Below are 25,447 nucleotides of genomic sequence, written 5' to 3' on the forward strand. Positions count from 1 at the left end.
GGCTTGGAGAGAAGCTATAGGGCCTGTAGGGAGAGTGGAGGGATGCTCTCAGACTCTAGTCTCTCCCTCCAGCCCACCCTTGGGAGCTCACCTTTCCTCACAAGGGCAAATGCTTAGTTTTACTGCATGGAACGTATTAAGAGTCCTTACTGCTCTCAGCAGCAGCACCGTGCAGCTTGAGATTTGTGAAAATGTTAGTTGCTTGGTCATGTCCAACTCTTTGTGACCCCATGGATTGTAGCCCGCCAGGCTCCTCTGTCCATAGAATTCTCCAGTGGGTTGCCATTTCCTTCTCCAGGGTATCTTCCAGACCCAGGGATCGAACCCAGGTCTTCCGCATTGCAGGCAGATTCTTTACCGTCTGAGCCACCAGGGAAGTCCTAATTTGTACAGAAATTCATACAGGGAAGCAAAGGAAATTTGCCATTTCCTTTTCCCCTGGAATAGGAAATGGCAACCCACTCCAGTATTCTCACCTGGGAAATCCCGTGGACAGAGGAGCCTGGCAGGCTATAGTCCGTGGGGTTGCAGAAGACTTGGACATGGCTGAGTGACTAACATACATGCACACGGAAGCAAACCTCATCCTAAAAGGAACTTCCATAGTGAGCCACCACCCACTTACAGAACTAGCCCTCCACTCACACCTCCCCCGCTCAGCTCAGCCTGTGCGTGACTCCTTCCAGCCCACCAGGCCTGCGGGGTCCTCCTTCCCAGATCATCCCACCACACAAATACAAAATAAATCAGTGCAAAGAGAGGTTGAAAAATCTTGCGAAAGGTGCATGATCGCAGGAAGTTATCAAAAGTGACCCGGAGAATTGCTCTGACCTCCAGTTACTCAGCCACACCCAGGAGCAGCAGATGGGAAAGAGAGCCAAGGATGGAAGCCTGAGCTTCCGGAGGGAATGAGTCCATTGTGTTGCTAACTTTACATAGGTGCACTCTGCCTAAAGGGAGTTTTCAGCTGGGTTCACCAGGCGAAGTTCAACTCCATGCTTTACGAACGAAACACACCCAGACCAAAGTAGTTCAGGAAGCTAAAAATAAAGGGACAGGCACAGAGATGTAGCAGACAGATGGAAACGGGATAGAACACAGCTGCAGGTTTGATGTGTAAAAGGGAGAGCTGGGGCCTCTGAACATTGTATGATGAGGGAGATTCCCCATCAGGCCAAAACCCTCAGTTTACACTCTCAAGGTATAATCGTTGTCTGTATCTATGCATCACAGCACAGCAGCTGCTTTTACAAAGCAGAAATTATAAAAGATACTGGGAGAAATAGATGAAAACATAACATAAGGCTCCTTGAGCAGTCAGCAAATGGACAGGGCTGTAACATGCCCAGACCTCACATTTAGGCAGATCTTTGGGCCCTGTCACAAACCCTTCACTCCATTATGAGAATAAATCTTAAATATTTGTGGAAGTAGTCATCCCTATGTCAAGTCACAGAGAAAGCATCTTAGAGCTTCCAAAAGTAGAAATACTATCATCAGTTAGTTCTCTTCATAATACTGTAAAACTAGAATTAATTTTTAAGGCCCTTTCATATGGAAATTTGTTTTAAAGAAACAGTAACCTCTGTTAACTCTTAGATAAAGGGGGAATCTATAAACCAAAATTGGTGGTAGTTTAGTCACTCAGTCGTGTCTGACTCATTGCGACCCTATGGACTATAGCCTGCCAGGCTCCTCTGTCTATGGGATTCCCCAGTTAAGGATACTGGAGTGGGTTGCCATTTCCTTCTCTAGGGGATCTTGCTGACCCAGGGATCGAACCTGCGTCTCCTGTGTCTCCTGCATTGGCAGGCAGATTCTCTATTGCTGAGCCATCAGGGGAGCCCATAAACCAAGATTACAGATATTCTAAAAACCATCAATTGAAACTGTATAGTATCAGAATCCGTGGGATGTATTTAAAGCAGTAACAGCAGGACAGTTGTAACCATAAATACTTTATGTCCATAAATAGGAATAAATGAAAGTAAATGAATTAACATCCCAACTCAAAAACCTGAGAAAAAGAACCAAGTACACCGCAAAGAGAGTGAAGTGTTAGTTGCTCACTCGTGTCTGACTCTGTGGCCCCATGGACTATAGCCTGCAGGCTCCTCTGTCCATGGAATTCTCCAGGCATGCATACTGGAGTGGGTTGCCTTTCCCTTCTCCAGGGGATCTTCCCGACCCAGGGATCAAACCCAGGTGTCCTGCGTTGCAGGCAGATTCTTTACCATCTGAGCCACCAGGGAAGCCCAAAGAGTGTCAAATGGATAAGACAAGCCCTCGGGAATTCATCAGTTCCTCCCATATTTTTGGTGCAGTAAGAACCAAGCAAGACCCTCCCCCATCAAAGTTTAATTTGTTCTTTATTCTTCTGTAATCTAGCACGTGGTTTCATTTATAATCTAAACCAAAATTTAGTGAAATACAAGGTACAATAACTTGTTTCATACTTGGTTTCTTTTTTTTTTCCCTAAGATTCCATAACCCTGCCTCCCCCCCACCCACCCCCTGGCACCGTCCACCGTGAAACTTCAGCCCCTGGTAAGAATCTGTCCATCTCAAAGGGCCTCGTCCTGGGCCCAGGAACCCTTGGTGTGTTTTTCAGGGTTTCTGCTCACATCTGTGGCTGACAGCCAGTGCCCTTCCGGGTTAGAGTCACAGAGTCTGTTAGGAGCTGGGGGCACGGAGCGGGAGTCAGTGTCATGTCTCGTCAGCACGCAACTCTCTTTACATGCCTGCCATCTACCCATCTGTCTGTCCAGCGGGCAGCTGGCTAGAGGGAGCCTGCCGGGTATCCCAAGCCCTGTGGGCAACAGGGAAAGAACAGAACCCAAGCTAAAGCTGGATGTCAGCTGGGCCCTAAAAACCCTCCACTTCCTCATCTGTGAGTCGAGGAGCATGAGGTTGGGGGTGATCACTCTACTTCCTGCTCTGCACCCACAGGCCCAGTGAGCCTGCAGCTGTCACCTGCGTGGGCTGACCTGGTAATTGGGGGGTCCAATCTTCTGCCCCACAGCCACCACCTCTCACCATCATTGCCACCCACTTCCCATTGTCATCCTTTTTCTCAGCCATGCCACACAGCACGTGGGATCTTAGTTCCCAGACCAGGGACCGAAGTCTCGACTTTCTACACTGGGAGTACAGACTGCCAGGGAGTCTCCCACTGTCGTCTTGTCCTCACCCTCCCTGGCTCCGTCTCCCTCCACCCATTCCCTGCACAGCATCAGCACTGTGGGAGTCACGTTGGCCTAGCTTCTCCTTCCCCACCTCCCACCCCATCCACGCCCATCCTCAAGGACTCGCTTTTCTGTCCCTCCCACGCAGCCCCTCTGAGCCTGTGACTCCGCTGGCCCCTTCTGCCCTCCGTGCTTCCTGGTCCCACTTCTCTGTGTCCTTGCCACATCTTTGCAAGGAAACCAGTCAGCTTAGGCGACTCAGGCCCTCTCGTGCGCATCTTGCATGTCAGAGTGTTGACGTCCTCTCCCTGCCTCAGCACTGCCCTGGCCCCTTTTGGAAGAAGGAGGCGTTTCACCAAGAGCCCCTAGTACAGTGGCCGACACGCCTTTCCTGTAAAGGGTCCAAGTGTCAGTATCTTCTCTGCCGGAGCAATCTCCCCCAGCACAACTCAGAAGCAGACACAGACTACCTGTAAACAGACATGAACGTGCGCCAGCAGAACCTTATTCATGGTTGCTGAAAGTTGAATTTCCTGTCACTTTCATGTGTGGGAACGTACTGTTTTGATTTTTTCAAGTGTTTAAAAATGTAACAACTGGGACTTCCCTGGCTATCCAGCGGTTAAGACTTCACACCTCCAGTGCTGCGGGCACGTTCAGTCCCTGGTTGGGGAACTAAGATCCCACATGCCAAGCAGTATGGCAAAAAAAAAAAAAAAAATGTGACTGCCATTTTTAGCTCGCACACCACACAGAAACAGGTGGCTGGCCATAATTTGCTGACCCTGGTGGAGGTCCACGTCTAAGCCTGACCCCCGCCCATTCCTAAGCATTACACAGGCATCCTCCCCATGGCCACGCGCATTTGTGGACAGGTCATCTGTGACTGCTTCACACTCCACCGCGACCCAAATACTTACTAGCTGACCCAGGTCATCTGTGACTGCTTCACACTCCACCGGCGACGCATATACTTACTAGCTGGCCCTTCACAGGACAAGTTGGCCCGCCCCTGGTTCACACAGAGCGCCTTTCGTCCTCAAACAACCTGAGAAGGCAGGGTTTACCCCCTCGTTTTACAGAAGAGGAACTTGAAACTCATGAGCAGCAAACTAATTTGTCCCTCTTGGCACAGCCCCCCAGCCCAGGACCACAGGGACCCACTGGAATTCCCTGTCGACGTGGAGCTGTTCTCCTGGGCTCCTCACCGGAGGTAGCCCTCCACCCCGCACACACCCAGGGGTGTTATTTTCCCGGCATTTCCACACAGGAAAGCCCCAGGCTGACTGGATGCCCCCCCACCCCCGGGGCTGTTTGCTCAGTAGACTCAGCCGAGCACATTTCCTGGGCGCCCAGGTCCAGGGGCCGTGGGACGCCTCCCAGGCCTCCTTCTGCAGATGTGACAGTCGCTTGTGTCCCCAGACAGACACAATCACATAGAAATCCTGGAACTTGGAGAGCACTTGGGTAAACAACTGGAGTTCCAGGCCTAGTTCCCGATCACTCTCGGGTGTTGCTCTCTGTGCCCCCGAGCACGGCTATAACAAGAGGGCGAGTAGAAGCCAGTCTGTCTTTCAGCCCTGCCTTTAGGCTTCACAGTAGCCTAATATTTGCTTGAGTTGTCTTACCATTCGCAGCCTCTCCTGGCCCCACCAGTCACTCCTCTGTCTTGGTGTGTGACCTGGACTGGACACGAGATTTGGAAATCCTGTGTGGAGTGGTTCGTGGTCTCAGGGGGGGGGACAGAGGCTCTGCCCCCACCTGGCACTGCAGGGGGCAGGGCAACGTCAAGGTCATGGGAGGCAGTGGGCAGCCTCCAGGAAGTCCAGAGGCGGTGACGTCCCAGCCACGGCCAAGGTGAACGCTTGGAATGTCCCTGTCGGAGCCCCACCAGGGAGGGGAATCCCTGAGACTAGAATGGTGCCAGGCACATGGCCACCAGTACATTGTTGTCAAGTGGATAAATGAAACCACGTGTATAAAAGCACCACGTACAGTTGGGAAGGGGCCGGGGGAGGGGTCCCCATAGCTAGATCAGGAAACAAAGCCAGCCCCACAACCAAGATGAATTCACTACAGCGATTGAAGACAGCCACAGGTATATCTGGGGGGCGATGGAGTTACCATTTTCAGGCCACCTCTACTTAGCTGGAAGGACCACCACCCTGCAAGGGTGAGGCTGGAGAACTTCTCTCCAGGGGAAATCCTCCCCCCAGCCCACCCCCCGACTTGAGACTCACCTATCAACACAAGAGATAGCAAGCACGCTTGCCTTGGTGATCTCATTCCATGGGGCTTTTCACTTTTGAAATCTGAAAGCTAAACATTGTTTGCCTAATGCAGTCCATCGAAGCTTGTCTGGTTTTCTTGTGGGATGTACAGAGGCCAGATGTGAGCTTGGGGCTGGGGCATCTGCCTGCCTGGTTGCCAGACCTTGGGGGAGGCGTCTCTAGCCAGGGCAGGCAGACACCCCAAAAGCCCCAGGTCTACTTGCCTGGCTCCCAGCACCAAGAACCCGTCTGGACCAGGGTCTGAGGGGCAACAGCCAGGGGATGCCTCACAGTAGAGGCCCTGGTTTCCAGCCCACAGCCACGCCACCCACCTGTTCTTGGACTTCAGAGAGGTCAGCTGACCTCTCTGCTCCTGCTTCCTCATCAGAAACGGGGAAGGCCAGATCTGTCCCTTGGAGGAATTCAAGCAAAAGAAAGAGTCGCAAGCCTGGCGTGTGGCTGGCACATACCACAGGCGATATGGCACATATCTGGCGTGTGGCTGGCACATACCACAGGCACATACCACATACCTTAATGTTACATCGCCATTCTTACTAAAATATTGACCATGCATTCCAACAGAGAGAAGACCCACCCTCTTGAGATAGCAAATGCACTTTCTAGAAATTTCTGGCTACGTAGGCTGCTCAACCTTGGATATCTTTGGTTTAAAAATCCTCATTCAGGCATTTCCCTGACAGTCCAGTGGTTAAGACTCCAGACTTCCAGCTGCAGGGGTCATGTGTTCAATCCCTGGTCGGAGAGCTGTTAATAAGATCCCACATGCTAGGCAGCATGGCCAAAAATTTAGAAGAAGAAAAAAATTAATAAAACCTTTTTGAATCTCGCAGAAGAAGAACCTCAAAGACAAGAGCAGTTAAAAGACAGCCAGACTTCCCCCGGCTGACAGCATCCCGGGCAGGGGTGGAGGTGGTACCTGGGGAGCAGAAGGTCCAAGAAGGCCAGGGTGCTCCTGCTGCATTCATTTAAACCTAGAAACCGTGACTGGAGGTGGGGTTGGATTAATGGATCCTCTCTTTATGGTTTTTTTCCTTTTATTGGGTAAACTTTTAGCACGGTTCTATATGTTTTTTTCAAAGCATATACTTTGTATTAGAAACATATCTTTTATAGGACTTCCCTGGTGGTCCAGTGGTTAAGACTCCACGCCCCCAACACAGGGGGACACGGGTTCGATCCCTGGTCAGGGAACTAAGATCCCGCATGCAGCATGGCATGGCCAAAAGAAAAGACATAAAGGAGGAAAAAAAGGAAAAAGAAACACGTCTTTTATATTATAAAGGGAGGGGAAACAGCATTTCTGAGAAAGTAGAGTCCTCTCCCAAATAGTGCTTTGCCAGGGCTGTGGATCGTCTGGCGTGCCGGGAAGACAGCACGAGCTTGTGGCTGCCCTTGCCCCAGAGCCAGCTCACATCGCATCACTGCTGGCACCCGGGTCCCACTTCCTCCCTCCCCTTTATCTCCAGCCCCACATGATCCACCGGGCACACCAACCACCCTGAGCTTGAAGGCCTTGCACACCCCTGGCCGGCCCCGGGAACAGCTACACAATAGCTCCCCTCGCTTCGGGTGCCAGGCCAGCATTTCCTCCTCCTCCTCCGACGGACGTATAATAGCACCAACCGGATATTTTTAGATCAGCTTTGAAAAGTCGCAGTGTGTTGAGACCACATACCAGACGCATGAGGTCACCGTGCTGGTAATCGCAGAACCAGAGAGCTGGTCCCAAAGACATCCCCTCTGGTCCCCAGGACGCTGGGCCTGGATGTTTCCTTAAAACTCACCAGAGACGTGTCCCACATTCATAAGGGACCACCGTGGCTCCTCTGGGTGGAAATGTGCATTGCTGGGGTGTCTCTGTGGCAGGCCTTGAACCCAGCCACCACGGCGACTCAGGACTTGCCCCTGGAGGGGTGTCACTCGGGGTCAGGCAGCCCCCTCACCATCTGTTTGTAGTTAGGACAGGCAGCACTTTGCATGCTCACTCGTGGGAGCTCATTTTATCACAAAGCAGGCCTGTCCTCAGCTCAGACACCACCCTGCAGGGTCTGGAAGGAAAGGAGGAGACGGATCTGCCGTCTGCTTTTCCCAGAGCCGTGGCTCAAGAGCCTGTGGGGTTTACCCCAAAGGCTGAACATAAGGGAAACAGGAGATTAAAATCTGGATAGACAGTGTTCTTCACCAGGGGGCCCATGAGGGCCTACAGCACATATGGGGGCCTTGATTACAGGAGGGAGCCCCAGACAACCTGCTCCTACAAACACCTTTTACCTTCATCTGTGCTTCTCAACCCCCAGCAATTCAGCTCTCGCTGGGGACTTTTTTTTTCTTATTTATTTGACTGCATCACAGCAGAGGATGAGATGATTAGATAGCATCACCGACTTGATGGACTTGAATCTGAGCAAACTCCAGGAGACAGTGAAGGACAGGGAAGCCTGGGGTCGCAAAGAGTCAGACACGACTTAGCAACTGAACAACAAATCAGGTCTTAGTTGCATCATGTGGAATCTTTCACTGCGGCACACGGGCTCTATAGTTGTGTCACTTGGGCTTCAGTGGTGGTGGCACATAGGCTCCAGAGCCCTCAGGCTCCGTAGTTACAGGGTACAGGCTTAGTTGCTATGAGGCGTGTGGAATCTCAGATCCCCAACCAGGGATTAAACCCGCGCCCCTTGCAGTGCAAGGCAGATGCTTAACTCCTGGGCCAGCAGGCAAGTCCCTGTGGGGACTTCTGGGGTTGTCCCACATGCTGCCGGCCTCTGGCGGGTAGAGACCAGGAATGACCTCGATACCCTGCAGTGTGCAGGACAGCCCTGCCCCAGAGAGTGACCGCTCCCCGAGTGTCAGCAGCGCCGAGGCCGAGAACCCTGCACTGGGTTCCACAGACACCCGGGAGGGCAGAGCAGATGGAGGCCCGGGCCCCAGCAGCTGGCCTAGAGCTCAGTCACACACATCCAGACCCTGTGAAGAAGAGAAGGGGGCTCTGTGGCCGCTGTCTGACTCTGGAAAGCACCTCGTCGGGCTAGATTCCACCACCACACAGCCAGGTGAAGACCCCTCCCCTCAAAGTGCCCCCCTACCCTGCAAGTTAGTCTCTCAGTTGTGTACGACTCTTGGGGACCCTATGGTCTGTAGGCCGCCAGGCTCCTCTGTCCATGGAATTTTCCAGGCAAGAAGACTGGAGTGGGTTGCCATTCCCTCCGTGAGGGGATCTTCCCGACCCAGGGATTGAACCCTGGTCTCCTGAATTGCAGGCAGATTCTTTACTGTCTGAGCCCTGAAGGTACCCCCTGTACAATTGGGCCTGGTTTCCTCCCTGAGACCTCTTCTCCCTCAATCACTCGTCCCCTGCTTGGCAGTCTGGTGGTTGGTTCAGATTCTACAGCGATGCCCAGTTCTGGGGTCTGGAGCCCCAGGGGCATCGGCAGGAAGTCACACATCCCGTGACCTCGTCAGCCGGGAGCATGACCAGTGCATGAGCCCAGCGGGGGCTGCTGCCCTGATTGCAGGCTCCACTGAATGGAGCCGTTTTCTGAGGAAGTGTCTCTGGCCTTCCAGCAGATGCTTTTCTGTGGGGCTTCTGCCTCCAGGCATCGAGTTGGAAGCTCATCAGTGATTGACCTGCATCCATCCTGCCTGCTAAATGAGCGCTTGGAGAAAATCCAAACTCCTCTCGGTGTCTCCCTGAGAGCCTGGTCACCTCTCTCCACCCTGCCCTTGTCCCCCACCTCACCAGACCTGCAGATACACACCCCACCCCACAGCAGACCTTGGCAGTGGCCTTCCCACCTCCTCCGAGCTGTGGCCTCCCTGCCGGGCTCAGCCTCCTCAAACGGGAACAGCGTGAGCCTGACACCTTTTTCGCTATTGCCAAGCTTCCCTTTCCTCGTGCGACACCCCCGCCCCATCCCCTCTCTGCCTCTCGTCCCTCCTCTGCCCAGCCTCACCACCCTCGCTGCTTTTAGCCTGTCACTCCCTGAAACAGGGACCACCACTCCCCAGGTACTTCTCCTGCCCCAGGCTCCCCCAAGACTCCACCGAGCCTCCCCTTATCTGGGTACCACGTGGGAAAGAGGTAACCCCAGGAACCTGAGTGGGGCACAGAGGGTGTTCTCTTGTTTTCATCTGGATGGTGGTCATGTGGTAGACCCCAGGGGGCACTGCCAAGCCGTGGGCTCCAAGCCGTGGGCTCTGAGCACTGTGCACACTTCCTCTGTGTCTTGGGAATGAAGCCCTGATTCACACCACGACGAGGATGGACCCCAGAAGCGTCATGCTGAGTGAAAGAAGCCAGACACGAAAGGCTACCTAGTGTGTGCCCCCACTTAACGTGAAGTGTCCAGACCAGGCAAATAAATCCCGAGAGACAGGAAGCAGATTGGTGGTTACCAGGGCCTGGGGAGTAACTGCTGAGGAGGATGGGTCTCCTGTTGGGGCGATAGAAATGTTCTGGAACTAAACAGAGGTGATGGTTGGACAGCATTGTGAATGTAGTGCACGCCACTGAAGTGTTTACTTTTGAAACTTAGTTTTATGTTATGTCACTTTGACCCTAATTTTTTTTTTTAAATTGCTGTCAACCAGCTTGTCATGCCACGGTATTGCAAGACCCTCCAGGAGGGGACGTGTCCCCACATCTGCTTCCTCACAAGCAGGCTGGCGGCTGGCCTGGAGCTGGTATTAGCCCAGAACCCAGCAAACTCCTTCTGGAAAATAAATATTCTGGATAGTAAATATTTTCTGGCTTTGCGGGCCAGATGGTCTCTGTCATAGCTCCCTGCCGTCACAGCACAAAGACAGTGGTAGGTGGTCGGTGAATGAACAGGCCTGGCTGTGTGCCAGGACGCTTCATTTGTGGATGCTGAAACTTGAATAGGATTTTTACATGGCAGGAAATATTACTTTTCTTGGGTTTTTGGGTTGTTTTTTTTTAAACCATTTACAAATGTAAAAACCACTCTTGGCTCACAGGCAGTACAAAAACATACAGTGGACTGGATTTGACCACAAGCCAGAGTTTGCTATGTGAACAGTTACTACTGAAAAAAAAAATCCTATGATTGGTGTTTCCAATGTCCAGGACTTAGAACTTGAGCCCCTTCTTCACATCAACACAGAGGTAAAGAGCAAGCCCATGAGAGGTGTGGGAAGCCCCTATGGCTCAGTGGTAAAGAATCTGCCTGCCAGTGTGGGAGCCGCAGGAGACATGGGTTCGATCCCTGTGTCGGGCAGATCTCTCAGAGGAGGAAATGACAACCCACTCCAGTGTTCTTGCCCGAAGGATCCCATGGACAGAGGAGCCTGGTGGGTACAGTCCATGGGGACTCAGAGTCGGGCGCAACTGAGCGTGCACACACATACTTGGGACGCGCTGGGGCTGCCTATCTGTGTGTTTTCCCGGTGTCACCTGGAGTCTGTGAGTGACTTCCAGTGAACCATGGTCTACCCAGGCTGAGGCCTGTAGGAATTTTATCCTCACAATCTGAAAACCTGCTTTTGTTTTCCTCGCAGGCTTTTGGAAATGCTAAAACAGCCCACAACAACAATTCCAGCCGATTTGGGAAATTCATCCAGGTCAACTACCTGGAGAGCGGCATCGTGCGAGGGTGAGTCAGCTGGTGCCCACGCTGTGCACTCCACCGTCAGTCTGGGGTCTTGGGCTTCCCTGCAGCGGGGACCCAGGACTGAGCCAGCAGGGAACTGAATGCTGAAGTCACGATCTTGCAGGCATTTGTGAATCATGCAGGGAAACAAGTATGATTTTCAGTCATTGATATGAAAGTCTGAGAGGTGGCAGGAAGTGTGGGTGGGGGAGGAGGGCGGCACCTTCATAACCAAACCTACCTGCCGCAGGGCATCGCCTAGGACATTGAGGCATCCACTAAGTTAAGTACAATGAGCTAGAGTTCCTAGCATGATGGGATTTGCCAAGAGCAGGCGAGGGCACACCAATTTCCTGATCTTGATGTTTCTAATTCCCTGGGTCTAGGAAGAGTTGATGTGGACTCTGGCATTTGCCAAATGTGCCCCTTTAGCTTTAGCTGGAAGGAGACATGATGCTAGGTAGCAAAGTAAGGCAGTTGTCCAGGGAAGTGCTGAAAGTAGGCAGGTGAGGGGGATGGAGGGAGGGAGGGATGGGACGTGGACTGATGGATGGATTCCAGGGTGGGTGGGTGGATAGAAGGATGGGTAGATTCATAGATGGGTGGATGATGGGTGGGTAGGTTCATGGATGAACAGATAGAAGGATGGAGGGGTGGTTTGATTCATGGATAGATAGATGGGATCATTGGTAGATGGGTGGATTCATAAGTGAGTATATAGACTGATGGGTGGTTTGGATGGCTGGGTGGATGAGGAGATAAATGAGTTCATAGTTGGTAGCTGGATTGTGAAGTTGACTGCCAGGCGGAAGTTAAAACAGATTTACATTTTGTGCCAGAATGTGAGTTCCTTAGGTGAAGGTACAGTTACTTCAACTAAATGTGCAACTTTGAAATTGTGTTCCCCAAAAAAAACAAAAAAGAAATTGTGTTTATTTGTATCCTGTGCAATGTTATGCTAATAGAAATACCTGGAAGCCTTATGCAATGAGTTGATGTTACAAGGAATTATCTATTTGGTCATACTGTGATTTCCGCAGTTAATACTGTAGGATTTTTTTCCTATTAAGATGTACGTTCTGGGTAGTTTCAAGTAGTTAAAAAAAATAATTGTGACTTAATACTGCATAGTGTTTTGGATTTTTGTTTAACACGCAAAGGTCTTATGAGCCATAAAACTATTTCACAGTGGGGGATAAAGAAAGACATTTGGGCACAATGTCCATTGCCTGGTGACTTAAAGGAACCCTTCCCGCTCCACATTGTGGTGTGAGAGTCCACAGTGGCGGTGGGATTTGCAAAGGCTCCAGGGGATGTTCTGAGCAGTAGAACAAGAATCCTTAAATGTTAGATGCGGGGAGATCCAAGCAACAGGCCCATGGAGGCCACAAGAAGGCTCATGTGTTTCGGGGAGGCAGAGGTCCTCCAGGAGAACTGATTTCAAAATATCTGGGTTCTTCTGTCCATCTAAATCTGACTGGGACTTCCCCATTGGTCCAGTGGTTTTAAGACTCCATGCTTCCACTGCAGGGGGACGGGTCCAATCCCCAGTCAGGAAACTAAGATCCTACATGCCTCACAGTGTGGCCAAAAAAATAAGCCTAAACCTGACTGATGATCATCTCAGTTGATGGTGCATGTTCAAGACAAGGACAGAAATGTTTTCTTCCCAGATCCTTCAACCTCTGGCTTCTTTCCTTTTTCCCCTCTGCCCAGGCTCTTAAGTGATGTTGGAAGAGAGACTCTCAATAAAGGCAACATCTCCTCTGGCCCTTCATTCAGCCCTTCAGGGACACTCAAGACTTGGCAGTTCTCCCCATGGCCCCCGCCTTCCATGGGCCATCCAGTAGTCCCTTCCCAACTGCTACTGGGCCCAGCTTGGTCTCTGCGTGGGCAGAACCACTCTCCTTCCCCCACTTGCCCCGCAGGTCTCAGCCCTTTCTCCAGAAAGACCTTCACTCTTTATTTTATTCTATTCTATCCTACTCTTCTGTGCTTCCAGGCTTCTGGGATGTTAATTCCCCAACCAGGGGTTGAACCTGGGCCACAGCAGTGAAATCACAGAGTCCTAACCAGTGGACTGCCAGGGAATTCCCCCTCCCTCCTTATTTTAAATCTGGTTTTCTCCCATGGGCCCATATTGTATCTGTCACATTGCAGAGCCTCTGACTATCAGGGGAAGCCCATGGTATCTTACTAAGTACAAGATGCAGAAACAAACTGTTTTTCGTTCCAGCAGCTCCCTTGGGAGCAGAGACACCAAGAGGCTGCCTCACATCTTCCTGGGTCCCGGACTGGCTCTGCAGGCCAGAAGCCAGGGCCTTTGCTGCCAGTGGGAGCCTCGATGCCCCTGTTCTCCCCCAAGATCAGTCCTTCCTGTGCTCTCCATTTCATGTCCCATGGCTGCTGAAACAGAGTATCACAGACCAGTCAGCACACAACAATAAGAGCACAAAACAATTATTCTCTCGTGCTTCTGGAGGCCAGAAGTCCAAGATCAAGGTGTGGGAAGGGCCATGCTCCCTCCAGAGGCTCTAGGCGAGGATCCCTCCTGGCCTCTTCCAGCTTCTGGGGGCCCCAGTGCCCTTGGCTTGTAGCCCCATCACCCCAGTCTTTGCTTCAGTCTCCATGTGGTCTTCTCCCCTGAATTTCTCTATGATCTCCTCTTCTGTCTTCTGGGATACTTGTCCTTGGGTTTAGGGCTCATCTGGACCATGGAGGAGGATCTCATCTCTAGAAAAAAAAGATGAGAGTGTTAGTCGCTCAGTTGTGTCCAACTCTTGCGACCCTGTGGACTGTAGCGTGCCTGGCTCTTCTGTCCCTGGGATTTCCCAGGCAAGAATACTGCAGTGGGTTGCCATTTCCTTCTCCAGAAGATCTTTCCCACCCAGTGATCAAACCTGGGTCTCCCGCACTGCAGGCAGATTCTTTACCAGCTGAGCCCCCGAGGAAACCCCATCTCCAGGTCCTTCACTTAATTCCATCTGCAAAAGTGTTTTTTCAGAATCACAGTCACATGCTCCAGGTGGACGTGTCTTCTGGGGGCCACCGTTTGGCCCAGCACATGAGCAGGACTGGCCCTCAGCTAAGCAGCCAGCCTGCCCTGCCCACCTCGGCTCTTGTCAGGCTCAGGGCAGCTGTGGTCCTGGGTCACTGGATCTCATAGATCAGCTGCAGAGTCCTGTCGATGGCCTCGGATTCAGGAAAGGAGGTCCTGCCTCAGCCCTTGATGGTGGCCTGCCCACGCTGGGTGGAAGGAGGTGCACTTCCTGTCCAGGGAGTGGCTGCCACCAGCTTGCAGGGAGCAGGCCCAGACCTGGTTCTGCTTTTGGGCAGGTGACACTTTTCGATGCCGCTTTCCAACAAGACCAAGGGTCAAGGGCAGTCCACACCTCCCCCCAGTTCCCCAATTTGCAAGGCCTCGTGTTCCTGTGGGATCACGGGCTCAGTATGGAGGGGATCCCTGGCTGTGTACAAGATCACCCCTGTAGGGGCCCAGCTTCACGAGTAATCACCAAAGGCTGTGGCCCGTTAGATGACACTCGGTGCCCCTGAGGGGACACTGTCCTTGCCCATGTGGCGAGACAGCACAGAGAATTGGCCACAGATAGAGATGGAAACGTGAGTCTAGGACCAGAGGCAGCCTCCCTGCCCAGGAAAACAAAACTGCTGAGAACTACAAGTTACTGCTCAGAGGAGGGAATGGAAGAAAATAGGAGTTTGAAAGCAGAGAGGACGCGCGCATGCTGAGCCTTTGGAAACCCATGTGTGCGGGGTGTGTGCGCATGCATCCATCCATTCAGTGTGTGTGTGCGCTTGCACAAGGCTGCAGCCAGAAGACTGCCGTCCTGGAGGCAGTCTGGAAGCATTCAGCAGGCCTGGGACCAGGGCCCTAATCCCCAGCTCCCTCTTCTGTATTACAGGATGAACTCAGATGAGGGTGACCTGCAGAGCTGTACAGCTCACATACTTGATGATAGCAGATCCCATGAGAGTCAGGTCCCCACCAGGCCACCCCCCTCCTCTGGGGTCCTGGACAACACGTTAACACCTCCCCCATCAGTGGGAGCCACAGTGCCCCTCCCGGAGGGCATTTAAATCCAGTGTATTTAATCTCAGCAAAACAGTGCCTAGAACCTCGCAGTAGAGCTCCAAGAAATGTCTTATGTCTCTACTAACATTGCGGGTGTGGCTGTGTGAGTACCCCTTTCCTGCCCCAGGACCAACACAGCCTCAGGGACCCGGGCCCAGCACATGTCCGTCAAGTGATAAACAGATAAACAAAATGTGTTTCTAGACATGTAGACACGGAGAAGGCAATGGCACCCCACTCCAGTACTCTTGCCTGGAAAATCCCATGGACGGAGGAGCCTGGTGGGCTGCAGTCCATGGGGTCGCTAAGAGTCGGACACGACTGAGCGACTTCACTTTCACTTTTCACTTTCATGCATTGGAGAAGGAAATGGTAACCCACTCCGGTGTTCTTGCCTGGAGAATCCCAGGGCCGGCGGAGCCTGGTGGGCTGCCGTCTATGGGGTCACACAGAGTCGGACACGACTGACGCGACTTAGCAGCAGCAGACATGTAGGCTGTTGTGCCAATTTGCTCAGTCGTGTCTGAGTCTTTGCCACCCCATGGATAATCTACCAGCCTCCTCTGTCCATGGGATTCTTCAGGCAAGAATACTGGAGTGGGGTGCCATTTCCTCCTCCAGGGGATCTTCCTCACCCAGGGATTGAACCCACGCCTCCTGCATTGGCAGGCAGATTCTTTAGTACTGAGCTACCTGGGAAGCCCTTACTTAGCCATAAAGAAGAATGAAGTTCTGATACATGCTCCCAAGTGGCAGAATCGCAGAACCACTGAGTTGAGTGAAAGAAGGCAGATTCAGTATCCAACTGACCCTTGAACAATGCAGGGGTTAGTCAGAAATCTGCAGATAGCTTCGAGTCGGCCCTGTATATCCGAGGTTCCCCCAGTTCCCCAGCTCCTTAATAGCTGTGGTTCCACATTGTGGATTCAACCAACCGCAGATGATATAGGACTACGGCATTTGCTATTGAAAAAAATATCCACCTATAAGTGGACCCACAGTTCAAACTTGTGTTATTCAAGAGTTAACTATACATACTAAATGAGTGTTTTGGTTTTTTGGGTTTGTTTTTTTTTAATTCTAGAAAATCCAAAGTAATCTTTAGAGGGGCTGGTCCATGGCTGCTCGGGGGTGGATGGCAGGGAGGAATGACAGAGGCCCCAAGGAGTCTTCTCGGGATTATGGATGTGTTCGTTGTCTTGGTCATGGTGGTGGGCTCTCAGGGATTCACATGTGTCACAGCTCATGTACTCACACACGTTATATCTGTTGTGCATCAGCTATACCTTCTAAAGCTGGTTTTGAAAATTATGTACAGATTATGGAAGGACCCAGTGAAAAACTCATCTGGGTGCATGCTTTTGAGTATGTATAGTTGATCATATACAATCATCAGTAAAGCTGTTTTAAGAAGAATAGAAAAGTGAATCCATTATCTTGTATATCAATTTTCAATTGGAGAAACACTTCATGGCTGGGGAGATGGTGGAAGCAGGGTTCAACCTTCCAGTGTTATTCGTGAGTACATGGGTCTAATCATTTCAATTCCTGCCACCCCCGGGGCCATCCCGAGTGATGCCAGGTTGGGCTTCCACACAACTGTCAGCCCACATCCGGTGTGTAGGGCAGAAGTGGCCAGCCCAGGTCCCTTATTTTTATAGATTCTAGCAGTAGGGTGAGGTGCATTTACGACAACAGTGTTTACCTTAAGAATGAAATAGTATTTACGACATTTAGGTTGCTTGTTTACGACACTCAGAGCTATCACCCTTTCGTCCCTGTGCTTACCTTGGGTCCAAGGTTGTTAATCTGCAGCTGGCTTTACCACAGTCATGAATCATTCTTGTTCTTCAGGGAAACGGCATTAGCGTGTAACACTTGGTTCTTTTTCTGCTTGATGACAGAGCGGTTGTCGAAAAGTACCTGCTTGAAAAGTCTCGCCTGGTCTCTCAGGAGAAGGATGAGAGGTAGGGGGGTATTTCCTTGATGATCCCGGATGTCTGCCTTCTTCCCTATGAAGGAGAAAAGCAGATGTCCTGAGACGGGGAGTATCTACAGGAGGCCCTGATGGATCTCCTATGAGCATGAGCTTTGCCACCTTCTCCTGCTTATTTTTGTGCCTCCCTGGGGCTTCTCCCTGGAGTGGGTGCTTGGGTGTCTGCTGAAATGTGGTCAGATTAGCATCATCTCTGGTCCACCAATGAGTGAGAGGTGCCCACCCTCTGAGGAATCTATTCACTGGAGAAGCTCGTGGTTTGATTTTTGGAGTTTGTTTTTTTTTTTTAAAAAAGATCATAAGAATCGACTTATTGTCTCCAATTTGTACATAATCGAGGTGCTTTTTCCTCCCTGGCCTGGTCTCCAAAGCAATATTAGTAGTGGTTTGACGAGTAGCTATCGCTCAGCCTCCAAAAACAACTTTTTTCTCCTAATTTTGACCTACAGGAACTACCACGTGTTTTATTATTTGTTACTTGGCGTCAGCGAGGAAGAGCGTCGGGAATTTCAGCTCAAGCAGCCTGAAGATTATTTCTACCTCAACCAGGTAAATAGCCTCAAGCCCCAACCACAAACGCGGCCTCTGTTCCCCACGGGCTGTTTACGCTCTGCCAGGGGGTCAGAGGCCGTCCGCCTTGGCCCTCTCCAGCCCCCAAACCAGCTCCAAGGAGGCCCAGAGCGGGGCGGCATAAAGGAACCCATTCATTCCCTGCCTCCCCAGCCCTGCCCCATCGGTTCCAGCCAAAATCATCCTCACACACCACCCTCCCCAGCCCAGAAGTACCCAGAGCACTGCCGACTTTGTTTTTCAGCATAACTTGAAGATCGAAGATGGAGAGGACCTGAAGCATGACTTCGAAAGACTCAAGCAGGCCATGGAGATGGTGGGCTTCCTTCCTGCCACCAAGAAGCAGTAAGTGGGTGGGCCCAGCCAGGCACCTCCCCCTAACTGAAGTTACCGGTCACTCAGAGATCTGACCTACCCCCGGTGGGAACCTCGCTAAGGAGAGTAGCCCGAGTGACAGAGGACTGTCACCATTAGGCACTGGGAGATGCCAGTTAAAACCGCAGGGCGGGGCTCCCCTGGTGGTCAGGGGCTAAGACTCTGCACGCTCCCATGGCAGGGGGCCCCAGTTCGGTCCCTGGTTGGGGAACTAGATCCCACATGCTGCTCCTAAGACCAAGTGCAGCCAAGTAAATAAATAAATATTTAAAAAAACAAAAACAGGGCTTTTCAAAGGTCATTCATCATTTAAAAATCCTTTTCTTTTTTTTCGACCGCACCCTCGCAGCTTGTGAGATCTTAGTTCCCGGACCAGAAATCGAACCTGGGCCCTCAGCAGTCAAAGCGTGGAGTTTTAACCACTGGACCACCAGGGAATTCCTCCATCATTTAAAAATCTTAATTTCTTCATTAATAGACTAATTAACAGATTTTGTTAATTAGCAGAAAAGCTACACTATCTCAATAGAGGCAGAAAAAAAAAAATCTAATAAAAGAAAATTTACTCAGGTATATTTACCCAAAACAAAAAAAACCACAAGGCTTTTGCCCAACAATGTGGGTATACTTCAGATTACGGAGCCATATGCTTAAAAACAGCCAAGAAAGTGAATTTTATATGATGTGTTTTTGACCACAATTAAAAATTATTTTAATTCTTCAAAACCACTCAGAGCATTCTCCACGCCTTCCCGGGTGACCGGGACACCCAGAGGGGATGCCTCTGCCCAGCATGCTGCCAGGAGGACACCACGGGGCCAAGCCCTGTGGACAACCATTGGGCAGCTTCTACTGCCGATGCGTGTACACAACCAAACATATACACATGCTTGGCCAGAGGCACGCACAGGAATGCACACAGCAGCCTCGTCTATAACAGCCCCCAACCCCAAGAAACCCTCCCAAATGCCCACCAACCAGAGATAAATAAATCAACGCGTTACAGTATATCCCTGCAGGAGTTGGCACACTTTCTGGAGACAGCAAATGTTTTTCAGCTTCCTGGGCCACTCAATCTCTGTGGCATGTTCTTTACATTCTGTTTTCTTAATGACCCTTTAAAAGCTTAAGAACCAAAAAAAAAAAAAGCTTAAGAACCATCCTCAGCTCAGGGGCTATGCAGAAGAAGGTCCCAGTTGGCCAGGCACCAACCCTGCACAGCAGTGGTTCTCACTGGGGTTCTGATTGTGCTCCCAGGGGACACTTGGCCTTGCCTGATGACTCTTTTGAGTGTCGTACTGCAGGTGTGGTCGGAGGGGCCAGGTGGGTAGAAGCCAGGTACCAGCAGTGCCAGGGCTGAGAAGTGGCAGCATTAAGAATAAAGAATGTGGGAGCTTCCCTCGGTGGTCCAGTGGTTAGGACTCCACTGCAAGGGATCCAGTTTCTGTCCCTGATCAGGGAACTGACATCCCACATGCCATGCAGCTTGGCCAGAGCAAAAGAAAAATATATTAGTAAATCTTTTCCAAAAAAAAAAGAATGAACAATGCTCCATGCAGTAACACACATGACTCCCCCACCTTACACCTTTTCTATGACAGGCCCGATGTAAGTACAAGTGATTTCACCAAAGTCACGTTCACGGATGGTGTTAGATGTCAGGCCAGCGGTTTCTCTTTGGAAGCTGCGGAGGGTCCAGGGCCTGAAATGTTGTTCTGTTTTTTTGGTCTGAGTGCCAGTCACAATCATCTCTGCATTTGGTGATACTTCATCAAACTCAACACTTGGGGACGGAATTCCCTGGCGGTCCAGTAGTTACGACTCCACACTTCAAATGCAGGGAGTGCAGGTTCGATCCCTGGTCGGGTGACTAAAATCCCATATGCCTCACAGCGTGGCTGAAAAAGAAAACAGCAACTACACTTGGGGAACTGTGTGCATTTTTTTTTTTTTGGTGATGCCTCCATAAGAAAATTTTTAAGCTCTCCCAACACCACTACCACCAAAAAAAAATAGAGCTACATGCCTCCAAAGTCCTGTTTGACAGAGAGTGGCCAGCAGAGGAGTGGACATCTTTCGGAGTTCGCGTGTTCTGACTGGAATGGCTGGTTTTACGAATACAGCCCAGGTCGCTGGAAACTTGAGCGCAGTTCACTGGAAGCTTCTGCTGTCTTGGGACTGGGGACGTGCCCCAACCTTGGCTCCTTCTCTCCCCAGGATTTTTTCCATCCTCTCGGCCATCTTGTACCTAGGCAACATCACTTACCGGAAGAGAGCCACGGGCCGAGACGAAGGCCTGGAGGTCGGGCCCCCCGAGGCTCTGGACACGCTGTCGCAGCTCCTGAAGGTACTGTCCCGGGCCTCAGCCACAGGGGCCGCCCACCGAGGCCCAGGCTTCCTGCGCTGGCTGAGCCTCTGTCAGCTGCTTCCTCCCCCGCCGTCTCTGCCGTGTCCCTTCCTCATTTCTTTTCTTTTTTTAATCGAGCGATGATTGGTTTTAGCTTCAGATGGACAGCATGAGTGATTCAGTATCTGTAGTATCTGTTGCCAAATGGCCACCACAAGAAGGCTAGTTAACGCTTGTCACCTCGGTGGCTGTGGGATTTGTTTTCTCTTGGGATGAGAACTTCCAAGATCGGTTCTCTCGGCCGCCTGCATTTATGCAGTACGGTCACGTTAGCCGCTGTCACCCTGCTGCACACTACCTTCTCATGACATCTTACAACCGAAAGTCTGTGCCTTGGCACCCCCTTCACACGCTTCACCTGTCTGCTCTCTGTATCTGTGAGTTTGGGAGGTTTGAGGGGTGTTTTTTCTTCTTCTTCTTTTTTTTTTTTTATTCTACATATAAGGGAGATCACACAATATGTCTTTGTCTGACATATCTGTTAACATAATACCCTCAAGGTCCATCCCCTCTTCATTTCCTTTTTTTTTTTTTAATTGAAATATAGTTGATTTACAATGTTGTATTACTTTCAAGTGTACAGCAAAATGATTCAGTTCTACATATAATCTTTTTTAGATCCTTTTTCGTTATAAGATATTGATATAGTTCCCTGTGCTGTATGCTATGCAGTTGATTATTTTATTTGTAATAACGTATATATTTTAATCCTAAGCTCCTAATTATGCCTCCCCCTGCCCTTGCCCCTTTGGTAACCGTAAGTTTATTTTCTGTGTCTGTGGATCTGTTGTGTTTCTGTTTTGTACATAAGTACATTTGTATCATTTTTTAAAGATTCTGCATATAAGCGGTATCATATGGTATTTGTCTTTTTCTGACTTACTTCACTTAACATAATACCCTCAAGGACCATCTCTTCTTCATCTCCTTTTATTTTTTTTTAATTGAAATATAGTCGTTTTACAATGTTGTGTTGCTTTCAGGTGTAGAACAAAATGATTCAGTTCTATATATATTCTTTTATAAGTTACTACAAGATACTGAGTGTAGTTCCCTGTGCTATACGCTGTATAGTTGATTGTCTGTTTTATGTATGTGTGTATACTTTAATCCCAAGCTCCTAATCGATCCTTCTCTCTGCCCCTTCCCCTTTGATAACCATAAGCTTGTTTTCTGTGCCTGTGATTCTATTTCTGATTTGTAAATATGTTCATTTGTATCGTTTTTTTAAAGAATCCGCACGTAAGCAATGTCACGTGGTGTTTGTCTTTCTCTGTCTGACTTACTTCCCTTAGTATGAAAATCTGTGTCTCTCCTTATTGCTGCAAATGGCATTATCTCATTCTTTTTCTGGCAGAGTACTATTCCGTGCATATTCATGCCACATTTCCGTTACCCGTTTTCACCTGTTGATGGACATTTAGGTTGCTCCGTGTCTTGGCTGTTGTAAATAGTGCTGCCGTAACATTGGGGTGCAGGTATCTTTTCGACGAATCTTCCTTCTGGGAAGGGCCATCTCCCATCTCAGCCCCTCCCTGGAATGGCCCATCGAAGTTTTTTATATATTTATATAACTGAATCAGTTTGCTGTATACCTGAAACTAACATAATGTTGTAAATCAACTATGATTTAAAAAACAAAATCACCATTTGATCAGCAAGGTCTTTTTGTGGTTGGACCATCCCCTTGTCCATTGTCCTCAACCCCGGGAGCACTGGACAATGTCTGGAGTCATTTGGGGGGTACTAGTGTCATCTGGTGGGTAGGGGATGCTATTTAACAGAATGCACAGGACAGCCCCCACAGCAAAGAAGCAGCATCAGTCACTCAGTCATGTCCAACTCTTTGCGACCCCATGGACCATAGCCAAGCAGCCTCCTCTGTCCATGGAATTCTCCAGGCATGCATACTGGAGTGGGTTGCCATTCCCTTCTCCAGGGGATCTTCCCAACCCAGGAATCGAACCTGGGTCTCCCGTGTTGCAGGCAGATTCTTTACCATCTGAGCCACTGGGGAAGCTCAAAGAAGGACCCAGCCCCAAATGCCTGTGATGCCGAGGCTGTTTTCTGAACGTGTGTTCCATTTGTGGCTCTTTAAAGTACGCCTGCCTGCCGGAGCCCCAGCTCCTGTCGTGCTCATGGGGATGAATGAGTACGTCTGCCAGGAGATGGAGACAGCTCCCCCGGCCCAACTCTTGACTCCCCGTGGACAGGGCTTGGCAGTCAGGGAGGAGCAGTCTCCTCGCTTCGCCCTTGTACCCAGACCAGGAACCCACTCCAGCAGCGACAGCTATAAACACAGGCAGCACCTGGGCCGGAGGGCTGCAGTGACACCCAGGCCTGTGTGACCACAGTCTAGGCCATCGAGCAAGCCTGTGGGTGCGAACATTCTGAGGCACACTGGTGTTCCACACACTGTGGGTTGGCAGCCCTGGGGGTGGGCTCTGGGCCCACTTCCTGGCCCAGCTGCCGGGGGGTCCTTCTTCCGCCCTCCTCAGGCCTTGCCTCAGTGACACACAGATCTAGTCAATAAGCTCTCCAGCTTTTCTCTCCTCCCTTTTTTTTTTTAAGCTTTTATTTATTTATTTTTAATTGAAGCATACAGTTGGCTTACAATGTTGGGTTTCCGGTATAAAGTGGGTCATGTATGTGTATGTATGAATATTTATCTGCATATGGACTTCCCTGGTGGCTCAGCTGGTAAAGAATCTGCCTACAATGCAGAAGACCCTGGTTTGATTCCTAGGTCAGGAAGATCCCCTGGAGAAGGAGTAGGTTAGCCACTACAGTATTTTGGGGTTATCCTGGTGGCTCAGTAGGTAAAGAATCTGCCTGCAATGTGAGAGACCTGGGTTCCATCCCTGGGTTGGGAAGATCCCTTGGAGGAGGGCATGGCAACCCACCCCAGTATTCTTGCCTGGAGAATCCCCATGGACAGAGGAGCCTGGTGGGCTACAGTCCATGGTGTCACAGAAGAGTCAGACACAACTTAGTGACTAAACAACAGCAGCAACAACATATGTGCATATGTTCTTTTTAAAATTCTTTTCCATTATAGATTATTACAGGATATTAAATATAGTTCTCTGTGCTATACAGTAGGACCTTGCTGTTTATATATTTTATATAGATTAAATGTATCTGTTAATCCTAAACTCCTAATTTGTCCTTCCCCACCCCTCTTCCTCCTTGACCTTGAAACAGGTGAAGCGAGAAATCTTGGTGGAAGTTCTGACCAAAAGAAAAACAGTGACCTCCAACGACAAACTCATCCTTCCCTATAGTCTCAGCGAGGTGAGTGCTGCCCTGGGTTCTCAGGGTGGGGATAGGGAGAGCCTTCAGAAATAGCTGGCACGGGTGGTCATTTTCCTGCCCCTAATTTGACCTCCCTCGTGGCTCAGATGGTAAAGAATCCACCTGCAATGCAGGAGACACAGGAGGCACTGGTTCTATCCCTGGGTCAGAAAGATCCCTTGGAGAAGGATAGGGTAACCCACTCCAGTATTCTTGCCTGGGAAATTCCATGGACAGAGGAGCCTGTCGGACTACAGTCCTTGAAGTCACAAAAGAGTCGGATACAACTGAGCATTTAACAGCACAGTTTGACAGAGGAGAACCTTGGAAGCTCAAACCAGCTTATACAGCTCAAGGGGCAGAGCTAGAGCCACGTGTGTTGATCTCTGTGTTGAGCTGTTTAGTGGGCACACTGGTTCTCACCAGCAGAGGACAGCCACCTGCAGCTTGCAAGCCAAACCCAGCCCACTTCCTGCTTCTGTCAATAAAACTTTATTGGCACTTGACCACGACCATTCATGCACATGATGATCTGCTGCAGTGGCAGAGCTGTCCTACAAAGCTGATCATGTTGACTCATGGGCCCTTGCCCAAGAAAGCTTGCTGACCCCTGGGTTAGAGTGTGACCTTTATAACTGTTGCGTGGGTCCCTACATGTTGATAAGACGCCTCTCTCTAGCCTTTGCCCCAGTCTGTGTTTTCTCTGTGGCATATTTTTCTTGCGTTTTTACACCTCTAGACTTGCAGGTTGGGGAGCATCAGGAAAGTACCTAGCCACGGGGGCAGGGGGGTATTTTTAGCTCATGGGAGAAGCTGCTCAAGAATCTAAAATGGATACCTAGACAGTTGGAGCCCCTGTGGGCAAAGGTGCTCAGCCGTGGTATGTGACAGGTGCCACAGGTCACTGGAGTCCACAGCCAGCTGCTCCCCGGGGGCACTGAGCTGAGCAAGGGAGATGAAGGCCAGGCACAGGGCAGCACCCTACGCAGCTCCATTTCCACAAAACCAGAGGACCTCGTTATCTAGGTCTTGATAGCAGGCTGAGTAAGTCCTGTCGCAGCTTAGATCTGAGAGCATACAAAGAAGAAATTTCTTGTAGGTCAATTAGACACCAATGAGCCTTTTTAAAAAATTGTAAATATCAATCACCGCTTTTAGGCACACAGTGGCCTGGCCCATGGTGCTCCCAGAACCGCAGGGGTTGAACCCAGCCCAAGCTCCTGGTTATTCTCCCACAGCACCCTCCCTGAGCCCATGTGCCCACCCCAGCAGTCCCCAGGGTCCTCTGAGGAGCAGGCCGTCCCACGAGAAAGACTTGGCCAGACCCCAGGCTGCCATGTCAGGGCTTCATGCTCTGGTGTGCAAGGGCGTCCGAGCGGACAGGACGGCAGGCAGAGTGAGAAGGGGAGGTATCAGAGGAGCTGAGTGTTTCAAGTCACCATCTTGACCTCCCTGTGCACAGACCTCGGGGGCACACCTTGCCAGGGTGTGACCCCCACCCCAAACTCCGTGCCCACAGGCCATCACCGCCCGTGACTCCATGGCCAAGTCACTGTACAGCGCGCTGTTCGATTGGATCGTGCTGCGGATCAACCACGCTCTCCTCAACAAGAAGGACATGGAAGAG

General features: G+C 50.6%; 1 protein-coding gene across 1 annotated transcript in view; it reads left to right on the top strand.

Annotated features, from left to right (window-relative positions):
- Positions 1–25,447, top strand: part of MYO9B (myosin IXB) — a 113,869-nt gene that overhangs the window by 48,515 nt on the left and 39,907 nt on the right. The window contains exons 3-9 of the mRNA XM_010845675.1: positions 10,994–11,088; positions 17,083–17,145; positions 17,624–17,723; positions 17,989–18,089; positions 20,337–20,466; positions 23,731–23,820; positions 25,340–25,447. The exon at positions 25,340–25,447 is cut by the window's right edge and continues 4 nt beyond it. Of these exons, the coding sequence (XP_010843977.1) occupies positions 10,994–11,088; positions 17,083–17,145; positions 17,624–17,723; positions 17,989–18,089; positions 20,337–20,466; positions 23,731–23,820; positions 25,340–25,447 (687 nt within the window). The remainder of the gene's footprint in view (positions 1–10,993; positions 11,089–17,082; positions 17,146–17,623; positions 17,724–17,988; positions 18,090–20,336; positions 20,467–23,730; positions 23,821–25,339) is intronic.

Source organism: Bison bison, unplaced genomic scaffold (assembly GCF_000754665.1).
Source record: "Bison bison bison isolate TAMUID 2011002044 unplaced genomic scaffold, Bison_UMD1.0 scf7180017864221, whole genome shotgun sequence".
NCBI classification, from domain to species: domain Eukaryota; kingdom Metazoa; phylum Chordata; class Mammalia; order Artiodactyla; family Bovidae; genus Bison; species Bison bison.